General features: G+C 39.2%; 1 protein-coding gene across 2 annotated transcripts in view; it reads left to right on the top strand.

Annotated features, from left to right (window-relative positions):
- LOC143353495 (uncharacterized) overlaps positions 1-21,909 on the top strand; it is a 361,555-nt gene that overhangs the window by 220,329 nt on the left and 119,317 nt on the right. For both annotated transcript variants that reach the window (XM_076786880.1, XM_076786888.1), the window contains 4 exons: positions 3,669-3,904; positions 7,610-7,836; positions 9,421-9,722; positions 10,895-11,172. In XM_076786880.1, coding sequence (XP_076642995.1) covers positions 3,669-3,904; positions 7,610-7,836; positions 9,421-9,722; positions 10,895-11,172 — 1,043 coding nt within the window. The remainder of the gene's footprint in view (positions 1-3,668; positions 3,905-7,609; positions 7,837-9,420; positions 9,723-10,894; positions 11,173-21,909) is intronic.

Below are 21,909 nucleotides of genomic sequence, written 5' to 3'. Positions count from 1 at the left end.
CTATTTATTAAAACATACAACTAACATATAACTAACATATAACTTAGAGTTTTTTTAGTGTTTCTTGTCTTGTCGTTATAGTGTATAGATATCCAATGCATTAAATCGGAATGAGTTCAGTCCAAGTATCTTTTCGTTATTACAATATGATCAATCGTTCATGCCCCTTTCATTATGTTTTTCCGAAAACATAGGCTAGAACTGAGGCCAATAAATCGATGCTAGAAACCGTATATCAATGGCCGCTATTCTTGTGCCAGAAAAATGAACGAAGGAAACCCATAAACTGTGTCTACACGAAGAATTCATTTTCTTAATGTACTCGGAAAGAGCCTTTATATTTTCAAAGCATAACAGGAGATGAACGTATCGAGACGAACAAGGATTAGTTTCCTGTTTGAAGATAATATCTAATAGAATTTTTATGGGAAGCTGTAAATATCCCGGCCTGTAACGATGAAGTCATTGGATAATGACTATCATTGGAATGGCTTTTACGATGTTCTTCTAAAGACTTTTCGTAATGCGTAAAAGAACACTACCGATTTCAATATTCCGTTTCACGCTGCCGGTAGCTATAAAACAAGATTTATGCGCATTTTTACATAGTCGATGATATTTTTGTAATCATTTGACAAACTACTTGAATTATGTCGTATTAAAATCTGTACCGAAATATTGTATTAGAATCTGCTATTTAGTTTTTTCATTTGAATTCATTGTTAAAAGTCATTTTTAATAGCTCCGTGTATTGTCTGTGCATAGTACCTCCTTTCACTTAACTGTCTCTCTAGTTTCCTTATTTATTGTCTATTCTACTTCTTTTATTACTTCTTTGCTAATGCTGTTCATTATTACAGTTGTACTCTAATCTTCTTGTTTTATTCTTTAAGCTGGATACAAATATATCAACAACAATATCTTTTAGGAAACTAGCCAAACTATTTATAAATGAAAAGCAGCGAAGTTTCAGGTTAATTGCTTTGAGATACAAAATATTGTTTAACAATTCTTGTAACTCGGAGGAGAAGAAAATGAATGTAGAAGGATCTAAGAAGTCAATTCAAGTAGCTGGATACTTATGCAATGTGTATTAAGCTCAAATATTAGTTCACAAGTGACCAATGTCGGGCGGCTAAACGTTAAGTAGTATCATCCTGCGTTACACAGCCAGAGACGACGGTACATTATTAGTATACTGCGGATTTTATGCATTTATGACAAAAATGGGTAGCCGTATCTGAAAACAGTAAAAACATTAGAAAAATTTTAAAAGACTGTTATCTCATTTTCAACCTATTAAACATATTAAGAAAGAAAATAAATATTTATTTCACTCCAGTCTGTTGCAATTCAGGTAGAAAACTTTTATTTTGCATAAAAATAAGTCTAATTATTAGTATCCTCATTACTATCTTTATTAGTCGGAAAAATCGTACAAAACGTTGTAGAAGGGTTTTAAAAATACTCTCTCGGAAGGGTTACAGACTGTACAGTGTCGTTTGATTAATTTAAAAATGGCCTCCTATCTAATAATCATCGTGATTCACATATGCTCAAATTGTGTTACATTGGGTAATGTGAAGTAATAATTTACATTTCTACTAATAAAAATGTTGTTCGACGCATTTATTAGATTTATTCCAACTAATTATTGTATTTCCAGTACATCCCACGTAAAAGTGAGTAACAAACTAAATCTTGAAACACCGTCTCATTTAATCCAACAAAACTTTTTTATTTTTGGATAAAGAAAGAAGAAAAAAAGAAAAATAAAGAAGTTTTGTTATTGTATTTTGTATTGTATGTAATATGTTACACTCCTCGGCGACCAAGGTACAACCCGCGGTAGTGGGGATAATTCCGCGACATTTATCGGCCACGCGTGGGCGACATATATAGAGAATATATAGACAATTTTAGTGCATGGAAGGTTTAGCGATAAGCAAAAATACTTCAATTACTTCGGTTAGATTCGATTTGTAAAACAGCCAGAAAACGAATGACCCCAAGCCCCAATTTCCGTAGACACACTCCAAAAATTCACCATCGCACACGTGTGCATCGATGGCGAAATCATGGCTCGCGAGGAGGGCCTCGTCGTCGGCGAGCATCGCACGCAACCATCTCCGCCTTGATCCTATCTTCCAACAAATTCGGCCATGTGCACGAGTTACTACCGCCATAAAATTCCGACCGTTTAACGATGGCAAGAATTTATTGGATATTTTTGGTAGCTAATGTGGCCACCGACCTCTCCCTTCTTCAAGCCCTACCCCATTCCCCACATCTCCCTCCACCCTCTCTCTCTCTCTCTCTCTCTCTCTCTCATTCTCTCTTTCGAAAGAACCCCGTTTCTCTCTTCCGTTTCATCTTTCTCTTACCTTTCCGCGCCGGTACCCCCGGTATTCTCTTCGCTTCTTCCTCTTCTTCCCGGCGGCCCGCTGTATCATTCGCCATCGAAGCCGAAAACTTGTGTAGTTCTCGCACGCGGCAACAGATACGCGTCTCCGATCGAGCATGAAGATAATGGCGGCGGGGACGGGTTCATTTATTGGGTGTAAATCTCTTCTCCGCGCAGCGGCTCGCTCTCAGCCACCGTGTAATCGCGTCCTACGGTTATCCCTCTTAACGTATTTCATCGAAATTCTCGGCTGTGTCGAAAGACACCGTTTACACGGGGCACGACGTTAAGGAAGCTTTACGACGTGCCCTCAGCTACCGCCTCGTTACGAAACCGGTGCTGTGCAGGCAGACGACGGCGACGGCGACGTCGACAACGGGAAACGTACGAGCCTGGAGATCCGACGCGGATTTATCGGCACGACGATGCACCGAAATACGAGCCGACGTCCTATGGTGACGCAAAGACGCGGGAAAACCGGCTGTTCAACGTTTAAATACCCGACCTGATGCTTCTTCTTCCTCCTACTCGATCCAGGGAACGAACGAGCGCTGACTCTTTTTTTTTGGGAGGGGATTATCTGATCCTGAATGGGAACTTTCCTCCATACTTAATTGTGCGAGATAGTGGGGGGTGGGGGCCGATAGTAAAATCGCATGGGAGTTATGGTATGGTTTGGTACTCTGGTTCTGTTTAAGGATTTAGTGATAGTCGAGGCGATTGGACTGGGGTGGGAGTTTAGGTAGCTTCTAGTGGTGTACTGTTCATTCGCCGAAAGATGGCTAGGCAAAGAATATGGCCTGACTCGAATCAGGTTCCTCTACCATCGCACGCATCGTGTCCGGCCAATAGCGACAGTGCGCGTGATGGTGAGGGGATGTCAGTGTGACATCATCTGGCGGATGGACACTTCGGCATTTTTTGGCCGTTCTGTCATTTGGTCGAATTATTTTGATGGGGACAAGGATGAAATGTGTACATCATTTTCGTAAATGGTTGTTCTTAACCATTTATTCTGTCTTGGTTTAGTATTATGAGTTGATGCCAACCATTTAGAAACATATTTGAGTCATTTACAAACCAACATTCCGCCTTCTCCATTTTTTAAAAATATCTCAAATAGTGTCAAAAATAGTGTGTAATGTCTAACATTTGAAAGAAACTGTCTTCATAATTTTGTTTTCTATGCACCTATTTTTTAGGATCGTTTGAAGAGTTCAGATAATGTTCGATGTTTTAATAGGCTGTTTTTTGGATTTTCCAGGTGAGGTATCAGGTGAAAACGTGTCCGCTAGTTCCGGACCACGTGGCGGCGATCGTGGAGAGGCGACTGATTTAGGCACACACACGGAAAATAACGACGGGGCCACCCTGGCCGCGAATACAGCGGTCGACGCCAGGGGCGGAAGCCCCCAGGGCGCTCACCTGTCAGGTGCGGCCACCCCCAGACCGCCAAGGGGTAGGAGGCGGCAGAATCAGAATGGTCTCGACACTACTCAAGTAAGTTTCGCAAACTGCTAACGCGTAACCATGCTACGGATTTTATGCATTTATGACAGAGACTAGACGGTGCTTCAAGACAACAGAAAAATTAAAATAATTGGAAAATATCAACATATTTTCAATTTCTTCAAATTATTAAAGAAGGATTGAAATGTTTGGCTCTTGACTCTTGCAATTGACGAAGATCATTTTTATTTTGCGAAACAAACCGTAGTGTACTTCAAATTTTAATTGTGAAATATCCATTAAACATCTCGTTGCCACATAATCCCTGAAAACCAGGAATATCCTGTACTCTGACTATTTGCGTTCGCACAAATTCTGAAAAGACTCGTGCTCACTGTCGTCTCGAGTGTTTGATCGCCTCCGGAAACACGTGTGGGTTGAAGCTTTAGCCTACTCGTCTGCACAAGTAGTATTTCTCTCTCTCTCTCTCTCTCGTACGAGCTGGTCGGGACCGGTGCTCTATGACAGCAATGTCATCGAAAGCTGCACTGTCATACCGCCGCTGACATCCGTGTAGCCATTCGACGCTTCTGTAAACGGCGCACGGAGGCCAGAAAAAAGCCGACTGTTCGGCGACCGGGAAAAATATCGATGGTCATCGTTCGAAAAGAATGGCCGACCAATGACACGTGGAAATTCTTTGCTACTATCTTTCGACGTGGCCGGAATGGAGATATCTGTACTGACACTACCTAGAATCTGTCGTGACGGACTGAGGAATTTATCGATCCAACCGTTGCCAGATTATTTTACTTCCATTCTATTATTTCATTGCCAGAAACCCATTTTTGTTGACAGTTGACGTCACTTGTTGGTTGAATTCATTGCAGACGGTCTATTAGTGGAAGATGAACTAGCAGGAATCTTTTAGAGGAAGTGGGTATTTGGAATAGGATAATAAATAAAAATCGAGAATCATGTTTCTGAATAAAACATACTGTTTGTCTTCATGATCTACCATTTTGTTCTTCGAATGTCACTCTGACAACAGTGCCAACAAATATACGATTGTCACAGGTATCGAGTCATACATTTTTGCTCAATTTAAGAGCAGTCTTATATTTTTAGCATTGCAAATAATTATGAATGTTGAATTAACATTAGAAAAGTATAAATGTTATAAGATATGGAATACTATATGGTATCCAATACGGAACACTGAAATTTCGAACATGAGAATGAGATTGTTATTAAGCTCAAGTGCAAAAATGCTGGGAACTAGATTACATTTAGGCACTAGTCCCATAATCTAAGTGCTACAATTTCCTAAATCAGTTAGATGGGGGTTAAAGAAAATTTCAAAGGTCTAATGATCTAAATTGTTGAAGAGTTTGAGTAGACCTAGCCCAGTCCAACTGCAAGCTATATAATGGAAACCAGAGTTGTGCTAATTCAATTACATTGTAATGCAATTACACAATTGAATTACATTGTATTTCAATTATATAGTAATTCAACTACGTCGTAACTGAATTACATACTTCAAACCTTTCAATTAATTCAATTACTATTTATTTTAGTCAGATGTGTAATTGAAATACAATGTAATGAAAATACAACTCTCCAAATTATAGCCCAGAACTTTGAAGAAGTGCAATGTATTTTTATGTTTTCCTTTCATATACTTGTTTGCTGTCTATGCAGCGTATTTTCTATTCTCCGTTCTCATTCATAATACGTAACGCTATTTTATATAAATTAATTACAAAATATTTTATAACTGTACTCCAATTGCAATTACGAATTACATTGTAATGTAATTGAATGAAGGTCTGAATTATAATTTACAATATCACTGAATTAAAATGTACTTTAATTACTTTGTAATTATAATTCCTGGAGTAATTCAATTGTAATTCTGCACAACTCTGATGGGAACAAAATTAGAAGACGGAGTCTACTTCTTCTATAGAAAGCCGAAAATGCGTGTGACGAGGCCTGTAGAATTTCAACCCCATATCCCGATCGGGAGGGTAGTTATGGGGTAAAATCAGAAAATCCGTTTTTGGCCTATTTTCCCTAGTTAATGACGTTTCGAAATTCTGAGAAAAATCTAACACATGTCATGCACCCAAACACATACTCTGCAATTCGATTCAGAAGGGGGTTAACGAAAATTTCAAAGGTTTATTGATCGAAATTGCTGAGGAGTCCAAGTAGACCTACACTAGTTGAAGCGCAGTGGGACGTTCTGTCGGTTCCCTTTTGTAAGAAACTGGCATAGTCGGACTGAAAGAGCAGAGTCCCTGGAAACGTATACACGGGGATCGTGTCTACGTCGCGAGACCCGGAGCGGCCCCTTGTCAGGAAGAGGTCTCGAGGCGAGAAAGAGATTTACCGTGGCCTCTTCGAGCGGCTCCTCGGACTCCTCGGGGATCCTATTCTACGCCAATCGAGTCTCGTTCTTCTTAGTGTCACGCCGCGTTTCTCGCAGCCGAAGAGGAGTCAACTCTTACGCCACGCGTTGCCTTCATTACCATATCTCAGATGCAATCTGTTCCCGGGAATTAATGCACGGAGATATTTCCTGCTAGGTCGGACGCTTCCACCGGTGAAACCAAAGTGGATCGCAATGACGTTTTCAATGACCAAGGACGCGAGCCTCGCGGAGGCATCTTGATTTGCATCGGAATCGATTAGAGGGCGAATTTAATGGCTTTCCTTCTTCTCTTTTCGCTCCGATTTGCTCTTATTGGGGTTGCCAGAGTTCCTCGTGTATGTGTATGAGATTGAAGTAATGCGTTCAATCCGAAGAAGATTCGTTTGTGTATTTCTCATTTCGATTTGATAAAACGCTTTCATTCTCTTCTTTTATTTTTCCATTGAAGTGTAACGTCTGGCGATAATGCTTGTTATTGTTTAACAATATATAATATGCTTGCTGTGAAATTTGAGGCAATAATAAAACGATACACATATTATAAAACTAAGTAGTTCCATTGTGCAATAAAAGTATAAATTCCACAATTTTGAGTACTGTTTCAACTAACATAATTGTATGTATGTTTGGAATAGTGTACAATAAAGTAGAAAATACATCGATGATTGAATTGATTACTTTTTTACGAAGGTTAAGGAATAATTTGTGTATCTAATATGTTAGTTAGAAGTTCCAGAACATTTTCGAACCCTGCAAAACAATGCAACTTTCATTACATTGTTTTCAATGTCGTAAAACTGCAATAGTATAAGTGTGACAATACAGGGTGGGCCAATCACTAGACCTTTTAGCCCTTAGCACTTGAATGGCGACTGTAAGGCGTCACTAAAAATTGCTGTATCATTATTTTGTTTTGTGTCATTGCTTGTATTTAATAAATTACTAAACGTTTCAGTACTGTACGAGTAAATTGCACCATTTTCGTATGTATAACATGAAAAAATATGCAGAATAGAAATATTCTAGGTCGGAAGAAATGTTTCGTTTTGGAGTTAAAATAGCTTCGAGTGCAAAGGGTTAAAAGTTTAATTTGTTTATGAAAGAATAAATGTGAATTTTTAAAAAGTAATAGGGTTTTTCCATTTCAAAATGGTGTAATAATTTCTGGTCCACCCTGTATGAGAAAGTAAATTATAATATTTATCGGAGGTTAAGGGCAGGCTGAAGAGCTATACGCACCCTTTCATCAATTCTGGAGGGTAGCTATTGAGTTGATGAACTTGTTTGGTGAAACACTTTACGTTTCTCCGTTTCAGGTCAAAACTGAACGACTCACGCCAGACAATAACTCAACGTCGTCGAGAAGCGTGACGCCCTCATCATCAAGCCACCCGGGAACGCCACCAAATGCAACCCCCTTGGGTGGTCCTGAGGGCCCACCACCGCCGCATCACCTCAAACACATGGAGCAGATGATGGGACGTAGTTACAGCGATTTTATGAAAAGTCTCGCTGCCAAGTATAACAACGCCAACCCTAATGAGTAAGCAATCAACCCCTTTTCTGTCACTGTCACTTTAACCCCTTCTGAGGGCTACTAGGTCCATTCCCAATCTACAGTCATCAATTTTATTTAACGTATTTTTAAACACACTTTTAAACACACGTAAAAAAATATCTAAAAGAAATTTAATTTGGCAAATAAAAATAGATTTGGCTTTTAAAAAATTGCAATTGTAAAAATACGCCCAAGATCCGCCATTTCGAGATTTAACCTCTCATAATATCTGTGAGGTTTTGTATCTGATAACTAAATTTAATTTGTTTGCTGACACGTCCACAAACTTAGGCAAAAAAATTGTTGAGATCAATGAATGAATAAGAGCCAGTAAGCAAAATGGCTTCCTTAAAAATACTGTTACAGCACTTCTGAAACTTCAATTACAGACTTCACCTTCAGATTTTAATTTTTTGAATTTCTCCAAAATTTAAAAAATTTTCTGAACACTGAATGAGAAATCGTTAAAGCAAATCAGACGTGTGGATAAAAGGATACAAAGATAACTCGAAATATCCACGTTTAGCATAACATTGTCTTCCATTTGAACATGAAAGGTGTGTCTTCAGTATCGCCAGACAAAAGAGAAGGTGCTGTACGTGTACGAACAATGTGTGGCAAGTAGCGCGTTCCTAATTCCAGCGAAACAATCATCATAATTGCTGGAAACTCGAAGAACTCGCGATCCTTTCTTTACAAACACAAGCGAACGTCGATCCATTACGCCGGCTTCGCCTATCGTCTAGCATTATTTGAAGTAAAGAACGTAAGACCTTGAGAGTCATGACGTTTGCCTTGACATTCTTCCTGTGATCTCTGTGTTCCGTGTGCATACGTGGGAACGCAGGAACGCCTAACAGGCCCATTCCGACGGTACACCTTCGGGCCCTGGTAGACAGTTCGACGAGGACACAAAAGCCGCGAAGGGAAAATATTGATCGTCTTGTTACATGTCTTGAAATATTGATGTTCGAGGGGACCGAACCGCTGGGTGTTCCACGGCGGTATCGTCACCGTGGAACCGGTCGCAAGATTCGCAGATACGTCGACTTTCAATTATGTACCTTCCGGCAATCGATCGAGGCCCCGGGTAACCGGCTGATCAGTCAAGTATCGTAGACCTGCTTGACATGAACGCTGGAAGCTCCCGCGATGCTTGCGATCCGTGACATTTCCAGGAGAAAGTGCCTTCTGCATTGTAGATGCAGGGTAGCACAGGGTAGCATAGCCGATATTGGAACCAATTTTTTCATAATATTCATAACCAACTATTTTTCGTACAATTTATAACCTGCTTTCGAGATTATTGTCCAAACAGGGTGAGAACGAATACGCAATCGAGAAGAAATGATTTTACATGCCAAAACAATCCAATTTTACAAACGTTACTTTAACATTTTCAGTGCCATGTCAAAGTTCAGTGCCAATTTTTGAACTCTTATATTTAGTGTAGTGAATTTTCCTAGCATCTTTCTTGCAATTATTTTCAGTGATATACACGTCGAAATACAGTCGACTCAAATGTTGTTTAATTTAGAAAATTAATTTCATGAACATTCCTTGTTGCAGTTACTTCAGTTCGCCAAGGAATGGCTACCCTCCCGGTCTGGATCCAAGGTTTCCAGCATTCAAAACTGCCGCGACGCCCTTCGTCGGTTTAATGGCGCCTTTGGGTGCTCCTCAACCACCGACAGTATCAACCACCTCACCCCTTTCCAGCAAAGATCCGAAAGAACAGAAGCAAGACAGTTTGTTCGGTAATCCTGTTTTCCCACCGATGCTCGACATGTCGTCGACACAGGCACTTCTGCACATGGTCAGGACTGCGAATGCAGCCCAGAACGCTGCCGAACTGGAAACGTACCTGAAAGGTAACGCTACGACAGTTCCATACCCACAAATCTCATACTTAGATCAATTTTTGAACCTGCTCGGTAATCCTACCATTCAGAACCACAAGCTTGAAAAAAATCGAAATATATGTTCTTGTACTTGAATCTCTCAAATGACTCTTTGAGTCATGTATATTCATTTTATTTAACGAAATTATTCTATTATTTAAAAAACGGTGTCGCAGTATTTTCCTTCAATACCATACACCAGGAAGAGTTTGTCTAATCAAAATGTCTTAGTTTGAATGGAGATCCTTATTCAGTTCAATATTGCACAAAAGTTCTATTACAATGTATTGAACGGCGCACAATGGGTAATTTGGACGAAATCGGATTCAAAGCCAAAGAACTTTCGATAGAAATGAGGTAGAGCGATGAAATTTTTTTTAAATTAAAGCTGAAACTTTGTAGAAAATGGGAAAAATAGGGAGATTATTAGCATCCAATCATTTCAACGAAAAAATAACTTCATTAGTTTTTGTCACAAAAATCTATTTTTTGCAAAATCCTGAGGTCGTAGACAAATTTTGAGACCAGATTTGAAATCAGCGCGAAAAAATCTATGGGAAATGATGTATAGCATGTTAAAAAAAATTTTTCCGCGCGTGGTATTGGAAAAACTAAAATTTTCTTGAATTTGTGCGCGTTTAACGAATTTTCTCGAGGTTAAAAAACGTTCGTACCACAATCTCTCTATTTTTCCCATATTCTACAAGGTTTCAGCTTTAATTTAAACAAAATTTCATCGCTCTACCTCATTCCTATCGAAAGTTCCTTGATTTTGAATCCGATTTTGTCCAAATTGCCCACTGTGCGGCGCCCCTACCTGTCAAAAGCGCTTAAAATCGCTCAACTTTTGAACCAGTGAATTCCTTGCATTAAAACTTCGATTTCTGGCATTTTCTCGTCAAGATCTGCAGGATTGTATAAAAAAGAATTGAAAATTTCTGGGTTGCTAAGGTGAAGTTTAACTCAGCTGTATACGAAAAAAGCCACTTTTAGTCCCATTCTACCCAAGTTTATACAAAGTTCCATTGAAAATCGTTTTCAATGCACAAAGCAATCATAATCAAAGCTATAATAATCGTAAAATTTGAAGTTATCTGGATCGTATCCACTAGAATAATAGCAATGATCTTCCCCGTGGTTAGGTGCGAACAAAAGAGATGCCGGAGTGACGAGTCCGCTGGACCTCTCGAGTCCAGGTGGATTCGCACCTCGCAAGAGGCAAAGAGCGGAAACTCGAAGATCAGGCAGTGTATCTCCGAAACCGAAACCAACCCCTAGGCCCACAACACCACCCCCAGTCAGGTGTCCATCGCTCTGTGGCCACATGCCCTGCGGCGACGGCCAAGCTGTCAACCGGTGGACCATCGAAGACGTCGTGAATTACGTGTCGTCGATCGACAGTTGCGCCGAGTATGCACAGGTGAGTCACGACACTTTATTTTTATTCTCCGGTCTCCCGGCTTGTGTTTCTTTTTTTGCCGCTCGGCATTACGACACTCGACGAACGTGTTGTTATCGAGAGGCTTCGCAAGAAACGCCATAGGCGCTGGGAAAACTCGAGGTGAGCTAATCGGCGAGCTCAGAATTTCAGAACGATTATGTTCCGCGGCCGGTGTTCTAATCGATTTTCTGTAACTCATGAAATATACGTCGTCGTCATCGACGGAATGACGGGAATTCTTTAGGTTAGTTTTCGGATGAAGAGAATTTTTTTTTTTTTGGCGAACCAGCTGATTAATTTTTTATTCAGTCTTTATTTAATTCGACGTAAATACGTAGTCGACGTTGCGTGTTTGCATTGCGGCTTGATCTATGGGAAAGGTGTGTTAGGGCATAAATTAAACAATTTATTTTCTGCGTCGTCGATTTAGAGCCGGTAGGATTTAACATAAATAATGGATGATTTCATAACTACTGTAGTTCCTGAACTCACGTGATCACTCGGAATGGAACGCTGATGGAATTTCTATTTATTTAGAATTACTGTAAATGTGCTTTGGTATTGGAGACAAATTCTTATTGATAGATAAATGTTATTATTATATTAGGACCTTGAATAAGTTCTCGCTGTTTCTTTTACAAAATAAAAGCTTTTACCCAATGTCCTTGCTTCTGGATCATTCCTAAAACTTTTAAACGTTATGAAACAGTTGACTCATCTACTTGTAATGTTTTTCCAAGTTCTGCTAGCGTCTGACATCGGTCTTGATCGAGTAATTCCTCCAACTTTTCGTCTTCAAATTTTTTCGGTGCGCCAAAACGTTCTTTATCCTCAAGTTCAAAATCATTATTTTTGAAGCGTCGAAACCAGTCTCTGCACGTCGTATCCGACAAAGCATTGTCCCCATAAGTCTCAACAAGAATTCTATGTGCTTCAGCTGCAGATTTCTTTTGAATAAAGTAGTGCAATAAAATTCCCCGCAAATACACTTTATTTGGCACAAAAGTAGACATTTTCAGAACTAAGAAAAAATTACTTTGTTTACACTAAAGTGAACTACCATACACTGAAATTTAAGGTTAGATACACTACTGCCTTGCATGTGTGTTACCATTCGAAATTCCACGAACGGGGTACTGCTACTGTCATTTTCGAAGAAACAGCGAGAACTTATTCAAGGTCCTAATAGTAGGAGCTAAATCCCTACCGTAGGCTGTAATCCGGCTGCCGTTTCTACTACATTAAATAAATTATTGAATACATATTTTATAGTAAAAATTAAAAGGCTGTCGTTTCTACTGTATTCGCTATATCATCATTCACATTCTTTATAGCACAGGGCACATTTTACCACTAAACCTACCAAGCACGAATTGTGCCGGATATATGCAGCCATATGGAAGATTGAGTCCATTTTGATTTCATTAAAATATGTGCTTGAACAATGAAGTTTCAACCATTTTCTATGGGAGTGTTTTCATAATTTCAATAATTGCAAAGAACCAGTCACCGTGGTAAGTTTAGCGTTAAATAAAACGCTTTAAATGGTCGAGAATTCTTGGGAACAAAACGAGAAAAAACTTCGTAGTGCAACTCATCAAGCGTAGATGAACTTTTGCGAGCGACTGTCCAGCAGCTCAATCAATTTCCTAAGCGACGTATCGGCAAAAAACTTGTCGTCGTTCGAAAATTTACGCGGCAATTAGGCCCATCATACGGGACATTAACTGTCTAACGAAGTATCAATTACGAAAACGCGTGCGTCGGACGTCAGCTCAGGGCGAGGCTTTTAATTACTTCCCCGACGCTCTGATTTCTCCGGGAGCTTTCTCTCTATGATTTTTCGATGTTTTCCCTGAGCAAGGCTCGGGCACCTCGAAGATACCGTTCAGTTGGCCAACAATTTCTCCGTTGTAGAGGAACAAAGGCGCATCCCACAGGCGAAAAGCAAGCCCCGTCGAGGCTTGCGTCACTCGTCGGAAAATTAACGAGTGGCCGTGGCGACTCGCGGGCGAATAAGCTTCGCCGTTGCCGGGTTTTAATTGCTTTTGAAAGTCGTCCGCGTAATGAGCCGTATACCCGAGGATCCGTCGCGCAATATCTTTCGAACTGTTCAGCCTCCGACTCGACAATCCGCGTCGCGATGAGGCAACACGGAGGAGGTCTAGGAAGCTTCGAATGACCTGACATCAGTCAATCCAGACAGTCTGGCATCAGCGAGGAGAGCCGGTGCTACTCGCCCGTTGGAAGAGTTCTATAATGACCCCTCGAAGTTAGGATCGACCCTGCACCCCTCTCTGCATCCTCTTGTCGGCACTTTCTCCCCCCTTTTAGCGCCCGATCCTAAGAACCGTCTCTTTCTCTCTCCTTCTCTCTCTCTCTCTCTTGTTCTATCCACGGTTGTTCCATCCGTGGGACCAAATTCCGAGGAGAACGTGAAGCTATTCCGTGATTGCTCGACATAGTCGGTTTCCTGATTTTTCCGTCAAGGATCCATTGCATGGGAAAAGCTGTCTCTGCCTGCATCGTCCTTTGCCAATCGCTAGTGTTTGCGTTTGATCCGATGTGTGCGCGTGTTGGAGAAAATAGACGTGTTAAATGGGTTGCTCACTTGCCGAATTGATTGACTTTACAAAATGGAGAATATTGGTGAAACACGGTAGACTAGGTTACTTTTTGGGGCAGCAATTGTACAAAACATTTACTGTGCATTTACTGCCGTTTGATGATTCTTCAGAATTTTTCTTTAAAATTTACGAAAAAAAAATTAGAGACCGCGGATTCTAAACTTTACTTCAGGAAACCAAAAATTTTTAACTTTTTTTATGTAATCATCTAGATTTTGGCGAGAAAATGCCAAAAATCTAAGTTTTAATCCTAGGATATCAGTAGTTCAAAAGTTATGCGTATGCAAAGATGTGCGATTTTCAACGTTTGTCAACAACAAGTATTCGTAGGAAAAAACTAAAATAAAAATACTATTAATACTTTGTCTACAAAAATCAGTGACAATATAGATAAAAAGGAGCTTAAAAATCCTGTTTGAAAACATTGTTATTGCTATTGGAAGATGTATTTATTAATTTTATAACATTTAGCAATAGTCTCCATCGAGCTAATACTTTCTTTGAAAACAAGGTCAATATCTATTTTTCACGATCCCAATTCTTGATCCACAAGAACGATCTCCGTTATAAATAGAACTGTAAAGGTTACTAAGCATCAGGGACTGTATAGTTGTGAAAAAGGTCCTAGCGTCCAAGAATTAAAAAATTATTACCTGTAAATCATTAACTTCGTGGCGCGATGTCATTAGTGGTACGCGAATGTGCGAGTTAAAGGAGATATGATGTAAAGGGATTGTAACCCTGAGGGGAACAATAAATGAATACATTAACTTCGTGGCACTCTTTTATTTTGCACACGCCATAAATGCACAAATAAAGAAAAAGAAAGAAATGCAAAGAAATTGTTTAAGTTGTTTAAAGGTGCTAATAAATATACAGTAAATGTCCAAACAACTGTGTAAAAAGACTGAACTTCATGCCATAAACGTTACACATACGCGGTTTTCTTGAACAATTTTTTGATCGCGTTATACGGGAGCCTGGTGTACTCCTGCACAACAAATTCTACGAACAATGATCTCAGCATCAATTTGATCGTACAATGTTTTGAAATAGTCTCCACCGAAGTATTATTTTCAGTGAAAACAAGAACAATATCCATTTTTCTCGATCCCGATTCAAACACGATCCACAAGAACGGTCTCCATTATGATTCACTCATCCCCCTCGCATCCTTCTGATAACATGCTCGATTCCTCCGAGTGCAAACCTCTCGGAACGCCCTCCTGACATTCCGAAAACACTGACCGGTCGTTTCGGAGCGTAACGTGGTTCCTCGGGAACTGTCAGATCCGATTATGTGACCGGTTATCGTTGTTCCTCGCTCGCAACCGCGGTCCTCAAAACGTCAGCCTGTCAGCTTCGTAAATTTTTGCGGGGGCATCCACCTAGTCATGCATATTCATGAACACTCGAACCGAGAGCGAGGTCCTCGAGTATCTCGATCGGCCGTCCAGTCGGATTTGAGGATCACGCCGGTCCTCCTGCACGAATATGGTCGCTGACGAATCCGGTATAACGACTGTTGTGGTCTTAGCTCGCTTTTCGGGCCCCTTGCATGATAACTAGACAACGAATTTTATGCATTTGTCCAGTCAGAATTATTAATGGGGAAAATAAATGTTTAGTTAGCAATTTCTGTAGCCTGCAACTGATGCTTGAAAATTTTATTCTGCCTAAAGATCAGCAGTCTAATAATAACTAGATGGCGTATTTGATGGAACTATGGCAAAAATGAGTAGGTGCAATTTAAAACAATAAAAGAATTAGAATTTAAAAATACTGTTATATTAACCCATTAAACATACGAAGAAAGGAAATAAATTTCCATTTTACTCCAGTTTTAGAATTAACGTATTATTTAAAAAAATGTTTATGTTATACAAAAATTTGCAGTGTAACAATTCTTGGTTGTACAATTAAGTGCTGTATAATGCAACGTTGGTATTCATTTTGAAGGTTGTATATAGAAGCCTAATTTTAATCAAAAGGATGTTAAAACTAGACACTTCTACTTATTATGTATAAATTATCGTTAAAACACTTCAACATTGCTGTACATTAAGCGATAAAAAGAAAATTTATAATCAATACTTCAGTTTGTCCTCTGTTCACAATGAATAGATTTAACAAAATCATACAATGCTTCCAAAGTAAATTTCACAACAGAAACACGATGTGGTTACGAAGATTGTAAGTATGCATTCATGAACAATTATTCAATAAAATTATCTTTTTGAACATACATACAGGATGTCTCAAAAATGTTGTGCTTCCTTGAAAGGGACGATTCCTAAGGTCATTTGAAGTCACTTTTTCCTTTGCGAAAATATATCACAGCTTTGATAAGGAGTTATTAACGAAAAACGCAGACCAATCATAGCGCGTCTACACCGGACTGATTCCGGCTTGTCCAATGCCAATTCTACGCTTATCCGGACCTGTCGCCGATTCGCAATCCGCCCGCCTATACTCGCACTCTGATTGGTCCATGTTTTTCGTTAATAACTCCTGAACGAAGGCGCGGAGAACATTTTCGCAAAGAAAGAAGTTACGTCAAATCAGCTCTTCAAGTAAGTACAATATTTTTGGGACACCCAGTATATTGTGAATAGAGTAAAATCTGAATAAATACAATCGTGTTCATCTTACAAAGTATGTAATATATAGATAAAAATTTGTTGGATTGTAATAAAATGTTAGGTGTGATAAATTAATAATTCTCTAGATTGGAAAGAATTGATTGTATGTGTTCATGGAGACTTACTAAAGCAAAATGATGTCTTCCGACACATTAGCACACAAATCGAGTGAAATCTGAATAAACACAATGTAATTTTTCTTAGAAAGTTACATAAATGTAGAAATTCTTTAAACGGAAATTAAAAATTATATTATTCAGATTAAAAATTCTGTAGATGAGGAAGAGGTGATTGACAATTGTAGAGGGGGTTGGGAACGTATCGTTCCATTGATCGAAGCCGCAGGAGTCGATCTAGGATCGAGGATTGAAGGCGAGCCCGGGTTTCGTGACGAATCACAGATAGCAGAATCACGAACGAACGATTTACAAGGTTTTCTGGTTCGTAAATAGCGTATCGCGTCGCGGCGCGTCCCAAGATTATCTTATAAAGGATACCGCGGACTGATCAACTGCGAGAGGAAGAAAAAGAGAGAGAGAGAGAGAGAGAGAGAGAGAGAGCGTGATCCTACGGTAGATCCTCGTGGAATTATAGCGTCGATCTTTATCTAGATCTGGAATAGTGCCGCGGTATGTACGCTCACTTTCGTTAGAACGTACGTACGGCGAGAAACTATCGCCGAGAAATGTAAATAATTGCCGCGAATACTGCGTGCCTAATTATCGCGGCTCGTTCGCCAGCCAGGATTTATGATGTTCAATGAAGACGCGATATTTAATTGCTCGTTAATGATGCTCGCACCGGTGTCCGCGCGTTGATTGACTTCCGAGGTGGTCGATCTTTCCATCGCTTGAAAACTATGTATACTGTTTTCCCGATTTACGTTATTAGTTTCACTGCTTCTAGACAAATTTAATTAGCAGGCAGCTGTAATTGAGTTTTCATGGGCGCAGTTATAATTCCGCTATGAAAAATACAAATGGAGCAATTGTTTGAAAGCTTACTATTTTTGAATGCGTAATATTGAATAATGAAATTATTTGTTGATGTTGAACCTAATCTAATCACTACAATTTTGAAGTTTTGTTTTTTATATATTTTAACTCTGATAGTGTAAATGTGTAAAAAATATTTAAATCTTTCTCCACAATGTTTACTGAAAAGACTTTAAACAAGAATGAATCTGGTTAACTACCTACAGATTCATTAATAATTGTAAACAAAAAAGGACACCCAACAAATCGGGGACTGGACCTAACATATATCTTTCGCTTCAATTTTGTTATCGTTGTAAAAAAGTTAATAAAATGAACGATATATAAATTGACTTTTCCTGCAAAAATTCCAGACGAAAGTGTATCACGCGAATGCCAAAATAAAATACAAAACGTCGACAGTGTTTTCTATGTGAAATAACATGATCCGCTTGAACTTTAAATTTTTATCATTTTAATAGAGGCTCCGAAGAGTCTCGTAAGCGTACTTCACGTTAACAAGAAGCCTCGCCAACGTAAAGAACCCATAAGAAATCTCGCATGTTTCGGAATCAAGGGGGGACGACTTTAAAACCGGCACATCGAAGTGTCTTTAGGTATGTGTGCTCGGTACCAGATCGTTAGAAAGTCATGAATGTGAATCGAATCGGTTCGTACGTCTTTCGTGATGTGGCACACAAGAAGATATCGTGTCTTCACGGCCCACGCATGATCTTCATGCAAACTCCTCCATCGTTTTCGCTCGCGTTTTATCGGTCTCGTGCTTGTCGCCCATTCCAGGTCCGCAGTGGTCTTCGTTCTTTGTTACTGGGGACAAACTTGCAACGTTCTTTTACCAACAGTTCATTTCGTTTTATTACTTATCTTCCTGAATTTCTAGCACGAAATTGCCATTTATACTAATAAAATAAATCTTGGTGTAAGATGTAAACGTGGTAGATGCTATATGTATCGGTAGATTAGTCTGATTGTTCGAAAATATGTTATAACCTTCACAGAAGAATGAATGTTGTTTGACTTCAAACTGCAAACTGCAAACAATGAAAATATAAAGGTATCATATGCCAGATTACAATTATTGACAAGTTATTTAGAATCTGCTAAACCTGCTAGAATCTAAATATACTTCAAATGTCCGTCACTTGTGTCGGCACAGATTAAAATTGAACAAAGTACTTTGATTTTCTAGTATTTGTTTTTAGAGTATATTTAATTAAATATTCAAAGCGTTAAACAATTATTCTGTTTTAGGGGGTGTACTGCGACTTTTACGACTGACTATAATGGTTGATACGCAGCTCTCTTGAATTTTGATGAACGATTATGCTGTTCGGTTAGCATTTCACCGTGTTTCGCTTCGATTACGCGGATCTATTTAAATCTCGTGCAAAAGCGTCACGTTAGAAAGCATCCTCCGCATCTCGCCCAACATGCAAATCATTCATCACCGATTCCGCGTGGCCGTTCCAAAAATGTCGAACCGCATCCAGATGCACACCGGTGTGCAATTACCCGATGAGTCGTGTTGCGTCGCCTGCTGCACCGAGGATCCTCGTAAATCGTCGATCGATGCAACGAAATGCAACGAAACCGGGGCCCGGGGATATTTCTGCATCGTGGTCGCGATGGATCTGGGACGATTTTGAAGGGACCCGGCCGATCGACGGACGATTCGACATGCCTGTCCATGATCGACGCGTTGTACCATCAACGTTATCGCCTATTAATGATTAATCGACCGGCATTTGGTACGTGTTCGCGTTACACGCTCGGCTATACGCTTCCAGAACGAGAGGGGTCGACCCGGGTCACATCACGCTCCGCACCGAATCGTTAGAAAGTCCGCTCCGGATCCTTCTTCCATCTCGTATCCTTCGTTTTTCTCCTCGACGTGCTCCCATTTTTCATTCTCGCATCCTTTATTTTTCGTCTTTCGTCTCGGCCGATTCTGAATACTGTAGAAATTGTAACGCGTCGAATTTGGGACCCGACAAATCCAATTTACAACGTGTAGAAATCTCAGCGCTTCAAATTTACAACGCGTAGTAATTTCCGCGCATTAAATTTACAACACGTGGAAATTTCAGCTCAACCAATTTGCAACGTGTAGAAATCTCAGTACATCAAATTTACAGCGCGTAGCAATTTCAGCGCGTCAAAATAATAAAGCGTAAAAATTAAAACGCGTAGAAATTTCAGTACATCGAATTTACAACGCGTTGAAATTTCAGCGGATCAAATTTACAACGTGTAGAAATCTCAGCGCTTCAAATTTACAACGCGTAGTAATTTCCGCGCATTAAATTTACAACTCGTGGAAATTTCAGCGCAACCAATTTGCAACGTGTAGAAATCTCAGTACATCAAATTTACAGCGCGTAGCAATTTCAGCGCGTCAAAATAATAAAGCGTAAAAATTAAAACGCGTAGAAATTTCATTACATCGAATTTACAACGCGTAGAAATTTCAGCGGATCAAATTTACAACGCGTGGAAATTTCAACGCTTCAAATTTACAACGCGTAGTAATTTCAGCGCATTAAATTTACAACTCGTAGAAATTTCAGCGCAACCAATTTGCAACGTGTAGAAATCTCAGTACATCAAATTTACAGCGCGTAGAAATTTCAGCGCGTCAAAATAATAAAGTGTAAAAATTAAGACGCGTAGAAATTTCATTACATCGAATTTACAACGCGTAGAAATTTCAGCGGATAAAATTTACAACGTGTAGAAATCTCAGCGCTTCAAATTTACAACGCGTAGAAATTTCAGCGCGTCAAAATAATAAAGCGTAAAAATTAAAACGCATAGAAATTTCAGTACATCGAATTTACAACGCGTTGAAATTTCAGCGGATCAAATTTACAACGTGTAGAAATCTCAGCGCTTCAAATTTACAACGCGTAGTAATTTCCGCGCATTAAATTTACAACTCGTGGAAATTTCAGCGCAACCAATTTGCAACGTGTAGAAATCTCAGTACATCAAATTTACAGCGCGTAGCAATTTCAGCGCGTCAAAATAATAAAGCGTAAAAATTAAAACGCGTAGAAATTTCATTACATCGAATTTACAACGCGTAGAAATTTCAGCGGATCAAATTTACAACGCGTGGAAATTTCAACGCTTCAAATTTACAACGCGTAGTAATTTCAGCGCATTAAATTTACAACTCGTAGAAATTTCAGCGCAACCAATTTGCAACGTGTAGAAATCTCAGTACATCAAATTTACAGCGCGTAGAAATTTCAGCGCGTCAAAATAATAAAGTGTAAAAATTAAGACGCGTAGAAATTTCATTACATCGAATTTACAACGCGTAGAAATTTCAGCGGATAAAATTTACAACGTGTAGAAATCTCAGCGCTTCAAATTTACAACGCGTAGAAATTTCAGCGCGTCAAAATAATAAAGCGTAAAAATTAAAACGCATAGAAATTTCAGTACATCGAATTTACAACGCGTAGAAATTTCAGCGGATCAAATTTACAACGCGTGGAAATTTCAGCGCATCCAATTTGCAACGTGTAGAAATCTCAGCGCATCAAATTTACAACACGTAGGAATTTCAGCGCATCTTTACAACGCGTAGAAATTTCAGCGCGTTACATTGACGACGCCTAAAAATTTCGGCGCATCAAGTTTTCATCGCGTTAAAATAAAACGCTTCGAGTAAGCAACGTGTCGAATTTGGAATGCGCCGAATTTGAAACGTCTTGGAGTTATAACGCGTCGATTAGAAATACATAGAAATTAGAACGTGCCGAGTTTCAATTGTGTCGAAATTTCTACACCTGATAATAGAATTCCACCTTTTTATAACTTTCAGCGCAGTTCAAACGCGGTTTATATTTTTTTCTAAAATTTTGTTCTTTTCCGCACTGAGAAGTGGGAGATTGAACTGGAGTAGCGTGACCATGTTCGATTAAGCTGATTCGAGAACCGGTGCTTGGAACTTTTCCGTCGTGTTTCGGTCAGGATAATAAATTAACACTCTTTCCGGAATTTTTGAAAGCAATATTCAGCAGCTGATTGCACGACTAGGCCAGTTAAGAGAAATTATTAAATATTATTGAATTATATCGGTCAGTCGAGAAAATTCATTGATTTAAACGTTGAGTGGAACGTGATAACAAGTATTAGTTACATTCTAGATTTTATGAGGCGGTTTCATAGTGGTCTATTAAATTTGTTTTTTCTCACGCAATTGAAGGCGAGTTGTCGAGTTGTATTTGATTCTGTTGCTGATAACTACACTGCGAATTTTATGTGCGTATGGCACAATTTGTTAGGTGCAATTGAATACAATTTAAAAACATCAATATATTATTTCCAACATATTAAAATTATCAGAGAAAGAAAGTTTATATTGAGCAATCTTACCTTTTACAACTGATATAATAAATTTTTATTTTGCAGTCTATAATATATTTAACTAAGCAAGAAATT

This window comes from Halictus rubicundus, chromosome 1 (genome assembly GCF_050948215.1).
Source record: "Halictus rubicundus isolate RS-2024b chromosome 1, iyHalRubi1_principal, whole genome shotgun sequence".
Taxonomy (NCBI): domain Eukaryota; kingdom Metazoa; phylum Arthropoda; class Insecta; order Hymenoptera; family Halictidae; genus Halictus; species Halictus rubicundus.
Note: the sequence above shows the minus strand (reverse complement) of the source record. Positions and strands in the feature narration are given on the sequence as shown.